At 41.5% G+C, this 17,011-nt stretch overlaps 1 protein-coding gene across 1 annotated transcript in view; it reads left to right on the top strand.

The window, feature by feature from the left end:
* The window catches only part of LOC118769364 (multiple PDZ domain protein-like), a 45,186-nt gene extending 36,291 nt beyond the window's left edge, over nt 1-8,895 (top strand). Inside the window, 15 exon segments of the mRNA XM_036516397.1 lie at nt 248-340; nt 1,292-1,366; nt 1,807-2,011; nt 2,371-2,516; nt 2,956-3,039; nt 3,919-4,112; nt 4,427-4,574; nt 4,704-4,790; nt 5,481-5,577; nt 5,992-6,047; nt 6,137-6,265; nt 7,073-7,213; nt 7,588-7,667; nt 8,147-8,270; nt 8,749-8,895. Coding sequence (XP_036372290.1) covers nt 248-340; nt 1,292-1,366; nt 1,807-2,011; nt 2,371-2,516; nt 2,956-3,039; nt 3,919-4,112; nt 4,427-4,574; nt 4,704-4,790; nt 5,481-5,577; nt 5,992-6,047; nt 6,137-6,265; nt 7,073-7,213; nt 7,588-7,667; nt 8,147-8,270; nt 8,749-8,895 — 1,806 coding nt within the window.
* Nucleotides 8,896-17,011: the final 8,116 nt, after the last annotated feature.

Below are 17,011 nucleotides of genomic sequence, written 5' to 3'. Positions count from 1 at the left end.
TCTCAGCTGAGAACTGTCTCATTGTGGAACTGTACACATCCTGTCCTCGTACTGTCACTATACTTACTGTATGCACTTTTGTAAGTCGCTTTGGATAAAAGCATCTGCTAAATAAATAAATGTAAATGTAAATAATTACAGATTTATACAGTAGAGTATAGATTTTTGCATCCACAATGCTTCACTTTCTTGTGTGTTTACTATGATTAGTAATGGCTCCCTGTGTCCCTTGCAATGATGAAAACAGGATCCAGGTGGATTTGGGATCGACATCAGCGAAGAGGACGCAGGGAACGGGGCGGTGGTCAGAAGCCTGTCAGAGCAAGGGGCAGCGAGGAAGGTGTGGAAAAGTCACACACTCAGGTCCAGGTTAAATCCAGCTGCAGCACCCTTCCTGCTTAATTTTGAGTGGGGAATTTCAGCAAAAGTCTTTGTTTTGGTTATTTTACATTTTACAGTTTTGTTTGTCATTTTCTCTAATTTCCAAGTGTTGTATGACGTAGCTGATAACTTGCTAACATTTATAACTCATCTGTAAGGAGCATTGTGGTTAGATTTAATCTAGACCTCAGCCTCATAGACCTGAGAGACTGAGGCCCAGCAGATTAATTGTGAGCCAATATGCAGATTTAGTCACTGTTTGTCATTGAATCATTGTCTGAATGTCTTAAGGTGCACATACAGATGCAAAAGTACTACAGTATAAAGAATCTGAATGAAAGATGAAAATGCTTTTTGACTGTGCATGTAGTTGTTTGACACAGCTGTCCTGATAACAGTGCATGTGCTTTCACATGTTTTCTGTATGCTGCTGTGTCACCATTACTTCCACCATTTTATAATTTCTGCTACCACTTAAAGACAATAGAGTAAAATAGTAGAATGTTTTAGTGTCCTAATGAGCTCCCAAGTTGGCATTCAAGGTTTATGATTGTGATGGAGAAGGAGGTTTGATTTACTGGAACAAGCCATTTCATCTGAGTCTATCAAAACCTGGAAATGAATTCATATTAATTACTTATTTGTAGCAGACCCCATTACCCAGGTGAGCTACACATCTTAAAATGTACATATTATCCATTTCTGCAGTTAGATGTTAAAACATCCCATTCAGGTAGTTTGCCGAAGAGCCAAACAGCAGTACCTCACCCTGGATACAGACCTGCACAAGTCCACTTTGCTCACTGCTGTTTATCACTAATATGAAACAGGGCCCTTAAAACACGTCAGGCATGTTGTTGTGAAGCAGGGCAGTGCTCACGGTGGACCCTCCCTTCCTTCTTTTTTGCAGGACGGCAGGATTAAGGCCGGAGATAAAATTCTGGCTGTGGACGATCAGGCCGTTGTAGGACTCCCTGTGGAGAAGGTGAGATGAGCGCCAGCCAGCTTGTCTCGTGATGCGAGTGTCACTTTGCCACATGTAGGTCGCTGGGTTTTCTTTCTACTTCCCCTTCGTGCATCAGGCAGTGGTGTTAATGCATGCTGTTCTGCCAGTAGGATGGCCAAGCCATCATGTTTACTAATTTCTGGACTTCCAATAAATGCAGTGTAATACACGTAACAGCATAGCACTTTTCCTTTATGAACACTTTTCCTTACTTTGTCAATTACATCCAATTATAGATCACTACATAGAGATACATGTATTATTCAATATATACACACACACACACGCATATAAATATACATATATCATATTATAAGATTATAAGATTTTCTATAGACTTCTGTTGGATCGGTAGTAGTTCCGCATGCCATCTTTGCAAAGGTAAGTCAGCAGTGAACCTCTGTGTTTTCGGGTCCCAGGTCATCAGTCTACTGCAGAGGGCCAGGAGCAAGGTGAAGCTGACCATCTGCGCGGATGACTCACTCCCACCCTCCTCCTCCTCCTTTCTCTCCTCTTCCTCCCCCACCATCCATCCGGCGAGGGGAGTGTCTGACGGGCGGATCGCCAGCGTCCCCGTCCGCCCTCTCCTTTACGAGGGGACCCCAGGCGCGGAGCCCGTCAGAAGTAAGAGCAATGCACCTTGGGAACGTATCCCGAGGCTGGGAGCATCACAGTTTCATAAAAGGAAAAGCAGAAATGACAGGCTTGAAATCACAGCACTATCAGCTGTATGCATCAGCAGTTCATTTTTTTCTCTTCCGCAAAGGGGAGACTGAGTAATGGAGAGACAAATCAGGGGCCCTAGCACAAACAGACACAATTCACACAGCCCCTTTAACCACTTAAAAACATAAATTAGGCCCCCTTCCTCATCTGTCTGTATGCTTAGCCTGCAGATTAATAGCTGTGTGGTTTTTTTCCCCCAGGATAATTGCCCTCTTGATTATCGGTTAATGGCAGTTGTCACGGTGCATTTCCTGTAGGTGCCAGCAGGTCATCCACTCCCGCCAGCGTGACGTCTGACCCCCTGACCTGCCCCATCGTCCCTGGCTGCGACACCACCATCGACATCTTCAAGGGCCACGCCGGCCTCGGCCTGAGCATTGTGGGGGGCTGTGACACCCTGCTGGTGATTACATTACCACAGCACGCTGTTATGGGGCCCATGATACATCTATGTCTATTTCTGAGCATAGTAATTTAGGAAAAAATGTTTATTTTTTTTAATTGAAAGCCTTAATATAGAGAGACATGATGGCTTCCTAAATTAGGTGATTTTTCCTCTCTCATTAGAAAAAAGGAAACAGGACCCAAGACTATGACATCGGAATTTAAAAAAAATCATTTCATGCAAAAGGAAAGGCTATTGAAAAGTCAGAACAACAGCTGCAGAAAGCAATCAAAAAGCGCCATGCTGTGTCACTAGTCCTTCCAGTTCCATCCTCCGTGTCCTTTAGCTCTGACAGCCGAAGCAGGGCGAGATGATGTGCAGGCCTGGAATGTGACCCCGCAGGCTCTGCCTAAACTCGAACCTGTCACTCTTTACCCAGCTGTCACTCTCTCTCCAGGGGGTCATCATTATTCACGAAGTCTACGAAGAGGGCGCCGCTGCCAAAGACGGGAGACTGTGGGCCGGCGATCAGATACTGGAGGTAGAGTGGCGTACATTTCTTCTCTTCTCCAGAGGCTGTGTGTAGGGTGGGAGATTTATCAATGTTTTTGGTGGGTGAATGAGACAGCCAATCGTGCTGCTTCTTTCAGTAGTTGCGGGAACTGCCCTGGTCACCCCTGCTGCCAGGTCACAAACAGTTCATTGACCTTGTGAGCGATGTCTGTCCTTATTCGCAGAACACTGTAGGTTCCCTCCCTGGCTAGATCTGTACTTGCTTCAGTGTTTATCATTCAGCAATGAAACAGATTTAGAGTAAGCACTGTGCAATAGACTGCTGTCCTTTATGGAATGTGTACTGAAAAGATCAAAGGTCTGAGACTCTTTCAAGCACAGGAAAAACTGTTACTATGTACATCTGCACAGTTACCCAGTAGCCCAAAATGAACTGCAATGAACTACCGTTAGACCGTGGGAGAAAGCATTTCTGTGCTAATACTGTTGCACTTTGATTATATTTCAGTACTAATATCAGTGATATTGCTGTAAAATTTACCACAGAGAAGGTATGCAAAATGAATTGTTAAAAGTGATGAAAGTGGGATTTCTGTCAAGGATGACTATTCACTGGCAGTTAGCGTTCATTTTTATTCTCTATTCTCTTTTTGTCTGTAAGAGTTCATGTTTTTTGATCCTTCATTTTTTGGCTTCCTCTTGTTATAACTTCCATATAGCGGTCTTTTAGGAATCAGCGTTCATAACAGTTCCTCATGGTGAACAAGACTCTTTGATTAAAATAAATCCCTCCTCACCACATATCTCTGGTAGAAACAAATGTTTAAGTAGAAACCTTGCGGAGACAGTTCCAAGCAGAACTAAGCCCCCCTCTCTGTCACCTCCCCTTTCTTCTCCTCCTGGGCAGGTCAACGGCATCGATCTGAGGATCGCCACGCACGACGAGGCCATGAACGTCCTGAGACAGACGCCGCAGAGGGTGCGTCTGACCGTGTTTCGGGAGGAGACCCAGTACAGGCACGAGGACTTGTGGGACGTCTTTTCCATGGAGCTCTCCAGAAAGCCTGGACAAACGCTAGGCCTCGGCGTGGTGGGGAAAAGGTACAGAGACCTAGGGCAAAGCCCCCAAGCCTCAGCAGCCTGAGAAATAAAAAATAGGCTCCGTGAACTCCACCTTTAATTGAACTGGTAACCAAGTATTCATTTGAGTCAGGCTTCCAGATAATGTAGCTCCATTTTTTGTCCTTGCTTCAGTTTGTACACATAATTTTAACATCAGTGATTTTAAAAAAACAAGGGTGAAAAAAATGATAAAGTAGCCCATGTTGTTAGACTGAATTGAGGCCTGCATTTGGACAACACTGAGGGACTCTGGGATTGCGCCTCATCTGCGCTGCTTTGTTGCACTCTGACAGGAATGACACGGGCGTCTTTGTGTCGGACATTGAGAAAGGAGGCGCTGTAGATGTGGATGGCAGACTGACACAAGGGGACCAGATCCTCTCGGTGAACGGCGAGGATGTCCGCGCGGCTACACAGGAGACTGTGGCCACTATGCTTAAGGTTTGTCCGTGTTACGCTGACCAGAGAAGCATGTGCTCCCTCAGGAGATTTGTACAGAACCAATGTTAATTATTAACGTGACCCGTGGCTTTTTTTAAAGAGGTCATTTTTATGCTCCCTCTGTTTCAGTGTTGTGCAGGGACATTAAACCTGGAGGTGGCGAGATTTAAAGCAGGACCCTGTCATTCAGAAAGGAGCCTCTCTGTCTGCAGCCAGGTAAACCCATTAACGAACAGCCCCAGCACTTTCACCTCCACTCTTTATAGCCAGGTAAAATCACTTATGAACAGCTGGGGCACTTTCACCTCCACTCTTTATAGCCAGGTAAACTCACTTAATGAACAGCTGGAGCACTTTCACCTCCACTCTTTATAGCCAGGTAAACTCATTAATGAACAGCCCTGGCAATTTCACCTCCACTCTTTATATCCAGGTAAATTCATTAATGAACAGCCCTAGCAATTTCACCTCCACTCTTTATAGCCAGGTAAACTCATTAAGGAACAGCTTTAGCACTTTGAGCTCCATGCTTACATGCTTTACAGCTGGCTTTTGATGATATATTTTATCAAGCCTGCACGTTTGAGTCATGCATGTCTGGGTCCTGCAAAGCTGTTTATTGTAAAGTGCAATGACTCGGTATCTAATCTGTGGAAAGATATACCTCTTGATCCTCAAAATGAAAACCTTGCTAATGGTGTACTCAGTATGAAATCAAATATCTTAAAATGACAGTGCCTGATGGGAGAAAGTGTTAGGAGTAAACATTTTATTGATGTTTTTTCCCGTAAATGTTTTATTAACATGACTGAAGGGGATTAATGCGCCCGTCTCTGAGAGGTCTGGCTGCAGTGGAACTGCAAGCGCAGGTATTTCACAAGCTCTTTTGGATTTAAATCCCTGCAGATCAGTGAAACGAGCAGCTGTGGAGTGACTCCTCATAGTTTCTCTGGATCTGGGAGCCTCCAAGGGGAATCTGATAACAGACACAGAAGTGACAACTGTAAGTGCCTCCAACATCTGCTGCACAGCTGAGCCACTTAAGAACCTGCAAGAAGCAAGATAAAAAGACAAGCCCTTCTAAGCCTATTCTATATACCGAATATGAGTAATATGAGGTCTGGGGAGAAAAGCCTGCTTAAAGTCAGAAGACTGCAAAAAAGGTCAGCGATATCTGACTGATGTGATCCAATCAGAAGTCACAGAACATATCAGACTTGAAAACACCCACCCAGTTCTGTCACTGTTGCTGTTGTAGTCCAAAACACAGAGCTCACAAAACACATAATGTATAACACAAAACACCCCACCAGTTATGTTGCTGTTGTAATCCAAAACAAAAAGTTCAGAAAACACATCAAGTACAGCGCAGTGATGTCTGTTTATGTGTCATTTATGATTTTCTCTTCCCCCACAGCGTTGGATGACTATCTAGAGATCAGGACCGTGGCGTTTACGAAGGTTGGATTTCCGGTTTGCATATTACTTGTACTGTGCACTGTGTGTGTGTGTGTGTGTGTCTGTTGCATTATTACAACGATGGCTTTTTGCTGCATTTCCAGGGGCCCACAGACTCTCTGGGATTCAGCATTGCAGGCGGGGTGGGGAGCCCCCTGGGGGATGTCCCGCTCCATATCTCTGCGGTCCACCCCACTGGACCGGCTGCGCAGTTCCAGTCCCAGAAGCTGAAAGTAGGTCTTACACTGAAGGCCTCGGCACTCCTTACTGCAGAAGTACTGGGCAGCTATATAGCCTAAGGATGTGAGGCACACAATGTGTCTGTTTCAGGGCTGGGAGATACAGGGCTGGAAGCAGGTTTGCTCCTCTCCTGCTGCTCCTATCTGCAGTATAATGGAAAGTCAGTTAGCCATTGTTCTCTTCTATTGCAGCAGACTTGTGGAAGACAATGAGTGAGCAAAGGGCCATCCATCTATGCCTGTAAAGTTCCCAGTACTTAACTGAATTGGATACCCGTATGAAATGGGATTATGGCAGTTGAAATCTGACCTGAAGAGTTTATAGTCATTGTGTTTCTGGCTAGACTACAATTAGATATGGCTGGTCCATGAAAAAGATTATGCTCATTTGAATAATGTTTCCTAATTTGGAAATGAAATGACATGGGTCTCGTAGCAAGTTTTAATTGAATTTTACTTTTAAACTTATCTAGACAGTTTTAATGGAGCCTTGTCCAGTTACTCTGCATTTGCATAGACTATGAATTCTCATTGATTGTAGTACAAGAGATTTGTAATAGGTCAGTATCATATGTTCATTATTGTATGAGTTTTATAAAAATGATTTTTTTTTTTTACAAAACCATGCATAGATTGCTGAAGGCATTTTTTCTCAATTACCATAACGGTAATCAAAATAATACATTCATTTTGCTCTGCTAAATAGTTTGGTCCTGGAGTATTATACTCTCATACACTATCGGCTTGCGATGTTGAGGGAGTCAGAGGCTGACACAAAGCTTCACGCCTCTGCGCCCACAGATCGGGGACAGGATTGTTAGCATCTGCGGAACGTCCACCGAGGGCATAAGTCAGGACCAGGCTGTCTCCCTGCTGAGGACCGCCTCAGGCACCATCAAGCTGCAGGTCAGTGCCAGACGTCTGCTCCTCAGGCTGCCTTCAGTTTACTAAACACAGGCCCCGTCCGCAACCAACACAAACAGTGCGAACCGGTACACCAAGCAAACAGTATAAATGGCATAAATATTCTGTCAAAAAATGCTAAAAGAAGCCAACAGTCTGCATGTGGAAAGGTGAAAGTAATCATTCTCCTTCAATCAACGGTTTTTATCTGACTCGCTGGTGATGTGTTGTCAGCTGACATATTGATGTTTTTTTTTTTTTGTGAAAGTGCCCCTGCTTTCCTAAACCTGCCTTTGCCCCCCCATCTAACTGTGTGTGTGTGCGTACGTGCGTGTGTATGTGTGTATGTGTGTTTGTGTGTGTGTATGTGTGTGTGTGTGTGTGTGTGTGTGTGTGTGTGTATGTGTCTGTAGGTGCTGTCAGGGGGTGATGCCAGTGTAACAGGGTATCCTGAGGATCAGCTGGACACCAGTGTGTTTCGAAGTGACCTGGGGTACAGTTCTATACACACTCACACAACCAATCATCTCACAACTTATACTTCTACTGCCCTTAAGAGATACATCTAATGCAGCTGAAATTTAAAGGGTTGGTTCTTGGTTAAAGGCCTCTTTTAGCATGCAAGATCTCAATCTTTTTTCCAGCAAACGATGCCAGTCTCATTTCCCCAACCATACTGTATATAGCTAGCTATATGGCAGCCAGTCAGCTGGCTAAGCCTCCTTGACTGGCCTCTTCAGAAGTCACCAGTAAATGTCTTCTGGTGATCATTTTTACTATCAGTGCAAGGCCAACCTTGTAATGGTAATCTTTGTAATTAAATGATGTCATTCAAACAAATGATTGCTATTAACTGAAAATGTAGCCTTTCGTTGTATAAACGTTTTTTTGCTATGCCTTTTAACCTCAAAAAGGGCCTTTTACCAGTTTCTTCATTCCCACGATTCAGTGTAACAAACACTTTCATCGCAGCCCCCTTCAGTACAAGACAATTGTGCTGGACCGAGGGTCGGACGGGCTGGGCTTCAGCATTGTCGGTGGTTTCGGCAGCCCGCACGGAGACCTGCCCATTTACGTGAAGTCTGTGTTTGACAAAGTAAGTGGAACTATAGATGGCGCTCTCACGTTGTGAGAGCTTGGTAGATGGTTGGTGCATTTGCCCAATTTCACAAAACAAGACAAAGAAAACTGCCATTAAATACAGACTTTTTTGTTTTTTTTTCATTTTAAGCTTGTCAAGAATGTGAAAACTGACCAGATTCAGTATAACTTTAATGTAGTGTAGAATGAGATTAAGCATATCGTGTTTTTTTTTTTTTTGAATGAATTTGACATGAATTTGATGGATGCTAAGATTAACAAAAAGTGCAGAACAAAGACTGAAGAAACATAAAACTCACGGAAATCCATGACTCAAAGTTATGAACAGAGTGTGTTACATGTAGGCCTACATGTCGGTGTCACTCAGAGGTGTTGCTCATTGTTTAGCACATTATCCTGTCTGGTAAACTTGTCTCTGTATTCTATTTTAAGTTACCCTGAGTATATTACTACAAAGGTGTGTTTCGTTGTAGGGAGCTGCCTCCAAAGATGGCCGTCTCCAGCGCGGTGATCAGATTGTGGCTGTGAACGGACAGGGCCTGGAGGGTGTCACTCATGACGAGGCTGTGGGGATACTGAAGAGGACAAAAGGAGCTGTCACTCTTACTGTGCTGTCATAAATTACCGCCAGAGGTTTCACCATATAAGACTTGTAGAAATAAACACTGTGATACTATAAATGACCTTCAACATGTCTACCTGTTATCATTCAGAAACCTTAATTAGTGCATATGACATGTTCACAGTATATGTGCAGGTAGTTACTTAGGTAAATGGATGTAAGGATACTCTCTGTCATTCATTGAGAGTTTAGACGGCTTTGGGTTAGCTAAGATTTGCTGAAAAATGGACTGTTACAGCCTTCATGTAGTGAGACATACTGTTTGGTTGGGCACAGTGATGGAAAGACATCCTAATTGATTCCATTTTTGGTAATGCACCTAATGGATTAGAATGTCTCAAAAAGTGTCTCTCTCTTTTGAGCCTATGTGTACTGTAGTCATTATAAGATACAACGCTAAGACACTGTTAGAAGAAAAATAAAAATAGTTGAATTCATATTTGATTTGTTTTATTTTCTATGATGACATGGAAATAGAGATGGTGGGAGAATAAGATGGTGGAGGAGGCTGCAGTGGATTGTGGGAAGTGTGAGAATGGGTGAGAGGGGAGGGTAATATTGTGTAATGTGTAGAACTGCTAACTCGGATTATATTTAAGGTGTGTCTTAATGTTTCAGTTTCATCTCCTTTTGTCAGCAGTTTGTGGCAAGAAGGGAGGAAAATATTCAGGAACATGTTTCTACAGAGTGAAAGAATCCAACCTGTAAATGTTGTTTGAATCCATTTGATCTGTACTAAGGGATATTGCATTTTCATTTAAAGTAGGAAAAGTCATGAAGCTCTGTTCATTTGGAATTGCCTTCAGCTGAGACTTATTCCCTCGTTAACGTTTTTACTTTTTTTTAATATGGCGTGGCAACAGCTCTGATTACATGTGTCGAAAGGAAAAACTTTGCTTAAAATGGTACATGACTCAAGAATTGGAATGTATGCCCACTGGATTCATCCAATGTAGAGCAAGTGCACTTCAAAAGTAGACTTGCTTGATCATTTTCAGCTGACTGTTCTCAGTGAGCCAGCTGCCCCCTGCATTCATTATATAGACAGCTGCAGCTGTTGACAACCAATCACTTCTCTTGTGTGATGTTATGTGGTTAAATCTTTTAAGTATGTATATGTAAATCAAAGCTGTACCCAATTAGTATCCCAAGTCAACTGAGATGAATTAAGTTCCTTTCACTGAAAAGTCTGTTTTATAAAAGAAGAATAATATAATAGTATAAGCAATTAAGATAGCTTAAGATAGCCAGTAACAGTATCTGCCCTGCTAATTTATTTTAATGTCTGTCAACACGCCACATAGATATATTGTACACAGCTGCCAACATCAGTCTCATGAAAAGCTGACGACTTGTGATTTCAATCCATGTAATACAGCTGAAAGATTCATGGCACCTGCTGTTTGAATGGGTCATGCCATTAGAAGTTAGCTGCTAAGAGCAAAACATTAATGAGGACTTGTCTGAGTCGCCTTAGATGGCCTTAGATCAGAGAACAAGACTGTTGCACTGTGTTAGATGTGGTCAGACCTTACAGGAACTTTGCACAGTAGAACAGAGCCAGTGTCAGCAAGGACTTTTTTTAGTTTAACTGCAATGCATTTCTCCTTAAATTTGAGCATTGTTTAAATAGACAGAAGAAAAAACATACTTGCATAAATGTGTTGCTGAAATTTAACCACCATTTTCTCTTCTTTTTTCCTGTTTATGATGTCCAAATGGGGGTCAACAACCTTGGCCTGTAGCCAGGTGTGATCTCTCTATTGGAGTCAAAGCCAAAGATCAATACCCCTATACTCTCAACAACACCAACTCTTAAACTTTCGTTGTATGGAGATTCATATGTACTGAACAAATATCAAGTGACTGTTCATAGAATTTATTTAATGAAGTACCTAAAGCACATGGCAAAACACAACATGCTCTAATCAATATCTGCCACTCACTCTCCCAGGAAACTCTTTCTGATGTATAATGTAATATTATATTAATTAGGTACAGGCTTCACCGAGAGTCTTAAAAAGAGTAGAGAAGCTGTGATTTTGTTATTTTTGTGGGTCAGTAAGTTTTTTTTAAAAGCCTCTCTGATTTGGATACATTGTTAATGGCAGGACAACAGTGCAGTGGAGCTGCAAAGCAGTCCGAAGGTTAAGCAAACAGAATTCCAACAGGCCGAGCGGCACGCTGTCTGACGCTGGGAACCGGGCACGCTCGGAACGGTCAATCCTCCCCTCTGACGACTCAATCGACTGACACATAATTGGAATTTTACAGCCTGGTTGGAATACCCAATGACACAAGAGTCAAAGAGTGCATTAACATGGATTTAACGCAGACTTCAAAGTCTCTCCCCTTGTAAATGTTCCATACCATTAATATTCAGCCGGCGTTTAATGCCCCTTGCAAGCCCATTGGCGTCGAGCGCTCATTTCCAAGTCTGCCAACTCCTTTCTGAATTTTAATGACTTAAATATCCACAAGAGACCACAGGGTCCCTTTGAAGCCCTCTCTTCAAATCAGATGAGGTTTCTTTGTAGTAAACCGTCGTTAGATTAGAGGGACGGTGTTGTGTTTAGTGTCATGAAACCACATTATTCGGCTTTATCATTTAAATTCATCATCTACCTTGCAAGTTTCCCAAAAAAATGTCCCATTGTTCCATGTAGGTTTTGTGTTGTGAGAATGATTGGCATTGCCTTCACACATCATTTTGATCTAAAAGGAAAGCACATAACTTTGGCTTGATGTATTAAGGTTTGGTTGGTTGTATTAAGTACATATCAATTAGTCTTATTTGGCCACCAAGTGTATGCTTGTTCCAGCCAACAAAAACCCTTTCTCAGAGTATTATATTTCTATTATTTTCAGCCTTTTAACAGAGAAAAATTAGTTTTCACCTCCAAAAAGAGATAATAGGATGACAATGATAATAGGATGACAAATAGTTCCCCACTGAACAACTGTATATGAAAACAATTAAGATTTAGGACTGGCTTGTCACAAATATGTGGTTGGTCATTTATCAGCCATGGTTAAACGTTTTGGAATTCCATGCTTCAGCAGTGGAACTCTGGTAAGATCACAGATGTTTCTTTAACTCTGCTAAAACTCATGTGTAAATGGTAGGTGAAGAGTAACTGAAGAGAATAAGTGTAAGAGTGACAGTGACTGACAGTGCTGTCATTCTGCTCTCTACAGCTGGCTAAATACCTGTGCAAGAGGTATTTCTAGCTGATGCTGTCTGTATTCAGTAAATAAATCTATTGCTGAAGCACTGTAAATATCTTCAGAAATCTTCAGAAATGCTAAATATAAGTACACAAAACTGCAGAAAGATGTGAGACAACTGTGAGCAGTAGCTTGCTTTCCCTCTCTACATTTTTCACATACATACACACACAATATATGTATGTCTGTATGTATGGGTGTATATACCAATGTTTTTGTCTGTGTGCTCTACTTTCATAAACCTGCCTTTGCCCCCCATCTAGCTGTGTACGTGTTTGTGTGTGTGTGTGCCTGCATGTGTGTGCACATGCATGTGTGTGTATGTACAGCTTGGTTAACTAAGCACCGGAGGGCTCACTTTGAAGGGCTGAGCTGACAGACAGCTGAAGATCACATTGATGTGACAAGATGTCTGGTCTGGAAAGCTTACTGGAGAATATGATCTGTAATTAAAGTGTGTTATAATGAAATGAGGGACACAAAGTTCACTCCTCTCTGAAAAAAAAGAAGATGACTGCTGTCACATCATTCATGGGCCTGAGGTTTGTGTTTCCAGTTATTACAGAGTTAATTGGTGCATTTCTTCCATTTAACATCCCATCAGATCTTATTAGCTATTGTACAGTTCGCCGGGATCAGAGTGTTCTGTGCCACCCACTAAATACCTGTCTGTTTAATTCACAGCTTGCCCCTGCATGCTCAATAGCTACAGAAGTGTAATGTGGATCTGTTGTAAGTTACCTAAATATGTTTATGTCCAAACATAATTAGGATATAACATGCATTACAGTGATCACATGATTTTTTTTCATCACATTGGAATAAGTTCAGACAGGTATATCTACATTAAGTGTGGCTATACTGTATCTTCTCTGGGAGGAAAAAAAAACACAGTTTTGTAGCTTGACATTCCTTTGAGTTATGTAAAAAAAAAAATCCTGCCTTTCAGGTTATACCCTCAGTCTGTTGCTTTTGAGTCTAAACGCAAATAAACAGGCAGTGGAACGCTTGTTTGAATTTGTGTCTGTAAACGAATGGAGAAAACAGATTAACATTATCGAAGGATCACTCCATGTCATGCTGCATATCATTATGAAAGGATCAGTCAATATCATGCCTTTTCAAATCTGACAAAAATTAGAAATATCACTCCTCGGTGTGCTTTCAAAATTATACCAACCTATAAAACAATAATCAATTAAACATGCTCTTGCTACATGTGTTGACTCTGCCCTGACGTGTCTCTTAGCACAGAATTAAACTATGGCACATGTACCATGCTGTTACATGCATTATGCTGTTATTTCTGTTTCCTTCAAACAGTTATATTTTATCCAGACTTACACTGAGCATGTCCAGGCCAGAAAGCAGTAACTACAGAGTGATATGGAGCTGCCAGCCTTCTTGTATATTGTATACCATCGTAAGAACAGACCTATGTAGCATTTACGAAGGAGCACAGATGTGCACGAGGGCCCCCTCTGTAACCCTTTTTTTTAGGCGGTGGCAGGCAGAGAGGGGTACTTTACCTTACAGGAGCACTATTTTAGGGCAGGTGGATTAACCTGACAGGCGCAATGAATTTGGGGATTAAATTGCAAGTCACATAACATTCCGAGGCAGTATGCAGGACTGCATTATAAAAGCGTGGCTTTCAATCACCTTCAAAAAAAAACCTTGTTTTTCAAAACAGTGCTGTAAATTACACAGCCTTTCGTAAGTTGTGGACCCAGGTGCCTGTAATTTAGAGGTAAAAACAGTAGCTTATATTCTTTCAAAGATAAAACTGAAAGAAAGTGCACTCCACTGTTATTTAAAAATGTGTAAAGTGTTCAGAAGTGCTGAACAAAATGAATATACAACTCAAGCATAAAGCACAACATAAATACCACAGACCAGAGAACATGGTTGTAGTCTAAAGGCACTGTTAATATTCCACATCTCATAAATCACTGTAGAACTCAAAACAAACCTGCCTGTGCTGTGGCTGCTAGCTTAAACAGACCTCAAAAATACGTATGCAACACAGTAAAACTTGCACAGTGCATTTTACAGACATGAACCAGGCCTATTTTATTAGCATTGCTACAGTTACCGACTCCTAAGGGGTTTTAAGATCTTATTTTCACTATCTTTACCTCTTAACTAATATTCATTTTGTCCTCCATATGCAAATATAATGAGACCAAAGAACATACACTTTTTTATACTGCAGCTCAAGATATATTCTTGGAAACAGACTGCATAATTTTGCTTTCATGTATTTAGTCTACAATACTGGTGGTATTTACTGTCAACACAATTTTGTCTTGTGTAACCATCTGGAGATGGCAATTCTGGTGTTTGGGTAGTTCTACTGTATACAAAGAACATTGAAACACAGCAGTGTTAGTGCAAAAAAAAAAATGGTGCAAACACATCATGATATCATGAGTTAATTATTCACCTGTTCAATATAACCTGTGTCAAAGGAATTTTAACAGCCCGGAACATTATTCTTTTATTTTTATTTATTTTATTTTTAATGGATAGCAGAGAATTGCCAATTTCTTTTATCGTGAGAGTTGAGCAGCTTTGATACTGTAAATAGTGTAGAAATATTATTACACATTTTACAACAGAGTTCAAAATAGTTAACTTAACTAGACAATAAGTGTCACTTTGTAAATAGCCACATTGGCAGGATACACTGTACCTTGAAAAAAGACTTTAAGTTGTGTTTCCCTGAACTAATCTGGAATGCAGTGAGTCTACTCAAGTATTGTTCAATTTAAGATTACAAAACATTGCATTCCGCTTTGGTGCACCTCCTGGTGTAATTGTAATAATCTCCAAATGGAATACTTTTTAAAATCAAATGCATTAATATGATCTATTTGTAATGCAGAATTGATTCTGTTACTCTACTGAAATGACAAGTGATTCTTCATCACCTGAGACAGGAGCCCAGCAGGCATGGCGTTGATTAAGGAACTCAGCTCCTAATTAATAAGATACTGTAAAACCGTACACTGTCAGAATCTGTTTATAAGATGAAACATTTTCTGCATCTCTGATGTGCCAGGTACATGCTTCAAATTATTCTCATGCCATTTCAGGAATTTATCATTTATAATTTACGGTTACATCACCGTTATTCCAAAGCAGGGTTTTACGTGGTAAAAAGCTGAAGACAAAGCAGTTTGCCAGCAAGCAAACTACCAAACTGTACCAAACTGGCAGAGTACCAAACTGAGTCATGGATTGTCACACATTGTCTAATCAAGTTTTCTTCACATTTACGGTTTATATCCCTAAATTCTTATGCCTTAAACCCACCCCTAAATTTCTTATTCAGAAGGTTAAAAGGTTTTACCGACTTCTTTACGTGGCAAACTGACAATGTATTGCTAAATTGAATGATTCATGACAGCAATGAAGTGGAAATTCTTACACTGAACAGCTCACTGTTAAGTACTGTAATTATGGTAGAATTCACAGATGAAATGAGCTGCTGGAACATTATATTCCATTATGTGGTTGCCTGAAGCAATCCATGGCACTGTCAGTGTGACTGGGTGACATTTTCTCTCATTTGATCACTTTTGTCTTTCATCTTTGTTATTTTGTATTATTATTTTGGGAGTGACTTACCAGTCACAGCTATAGGATTACTCACCATGCTACTTGCAAACAGAGCTATATATATATATATATTTTCATCTGAGGCAACGATCCTTTGTTGTTTCGATGTGTGAGTACCCTACTCATGAATGCACACTCCCACGTGGTGTTTTCGTCATTCTTAACCTTTATGCCTGTGCAAACAAATAGAAGCAAGATGAAAGACTCCAACCGATGCTTTAGATTAGAATCCTCTCTGTAAAGCTACCACCATCGCGTGGCAGACGTCATCGCAGATGGCGATAAGCCAGGGCAGTGAGGGCTGCAAGGCATATTTCTGTTTCTCTTTCATACACTGGTGAGGTCTCATCTGATGCGCTCGGAATGACATCAGGAGCAGGTGCACTGTGGAGGCGAAACAGGAGCTGGCGACTACCTCAGGAGTCATTCGGCCCCACACGGATCTTAAGCATCGAGGTCCTTTGTTTCTCTCAGGGAGTGAAGACAAAGGGGAAAAGGTCACTGAAAGGTCGAAACAATAATTAACCCTACAGGACAGAAAGTCGCTGCTTGAGCATGGATGCTCTTTACCGTAGTTCGTTGCTAATGAGGCTAACTGAGGAGAGGATTAGGCACCTGCGGTCGATGTGACCTACATACGCGCACCTGCTCCACCACGGTGAGAGGATAGCATTAGATTACATGCACAATTTCAACATGCACCCTGCTATCTAACAGTGTAGCAAACATGTATGAGACAGTAGGAACACATATTGAAGACACACTTTGTTTGGCTGGTAAGGATGTGGATATTCCATTATAGAAAACTGGTTAAGTTGTGCATTGGCCAGTAGACTTTGAAAGTGGCCTGTAAAAATGAACAGTGTTGGCTTTACGTCACATCGATTAAACAACACGTATTTTTTCAGCCAGTCAGAGTGATGTGGCCTGCTTTATGTACACTTATTCTTTGATATCGAGTGCTTGTGTGTCTTCGTGCGTGTGTACATGTGCCAGTGTCTTTGCACCGTGTCTGCTAATCCACGCAATAGACCCCATCCAATGTGTGCTCATGGAAAGTAATCTTGCATTTTCAATTAACAATGCAGTGTGCAGCGATACCCAAGATAGTATTGCAAAGACACAATGTACTCAAGACAATAGAGAGAAGGGGCAGAGCAGTGCATACACCATGACTAGGCAAACATTTACTTTAGTCCCCAAACTGAAGCTTTATGCCCTTTCAAGCAGATGCCCTGTGCCTGTTACTGGTTGTTCTGTAC

This window comes from Megalops cyprinoides, chromosome 22 (genome assembly GCF_013368585.1).
Source record: "Megalops cyprinoides isolate fMegCyp1 chromosome 22, fMegCyp1.pri, whole genome shotgun sequence".
Taxonomy (NCBI): Eukaryota; Metazoa; Chordata; class Actinopteri; order Elopiformes; family Megalopidae; genus Megalops; species Megalops cyprinoides.
Note: the sequence above shows the minus strand (reverse complement) of the source record. Positions and strands in the feature narration are given on the sequence as shown.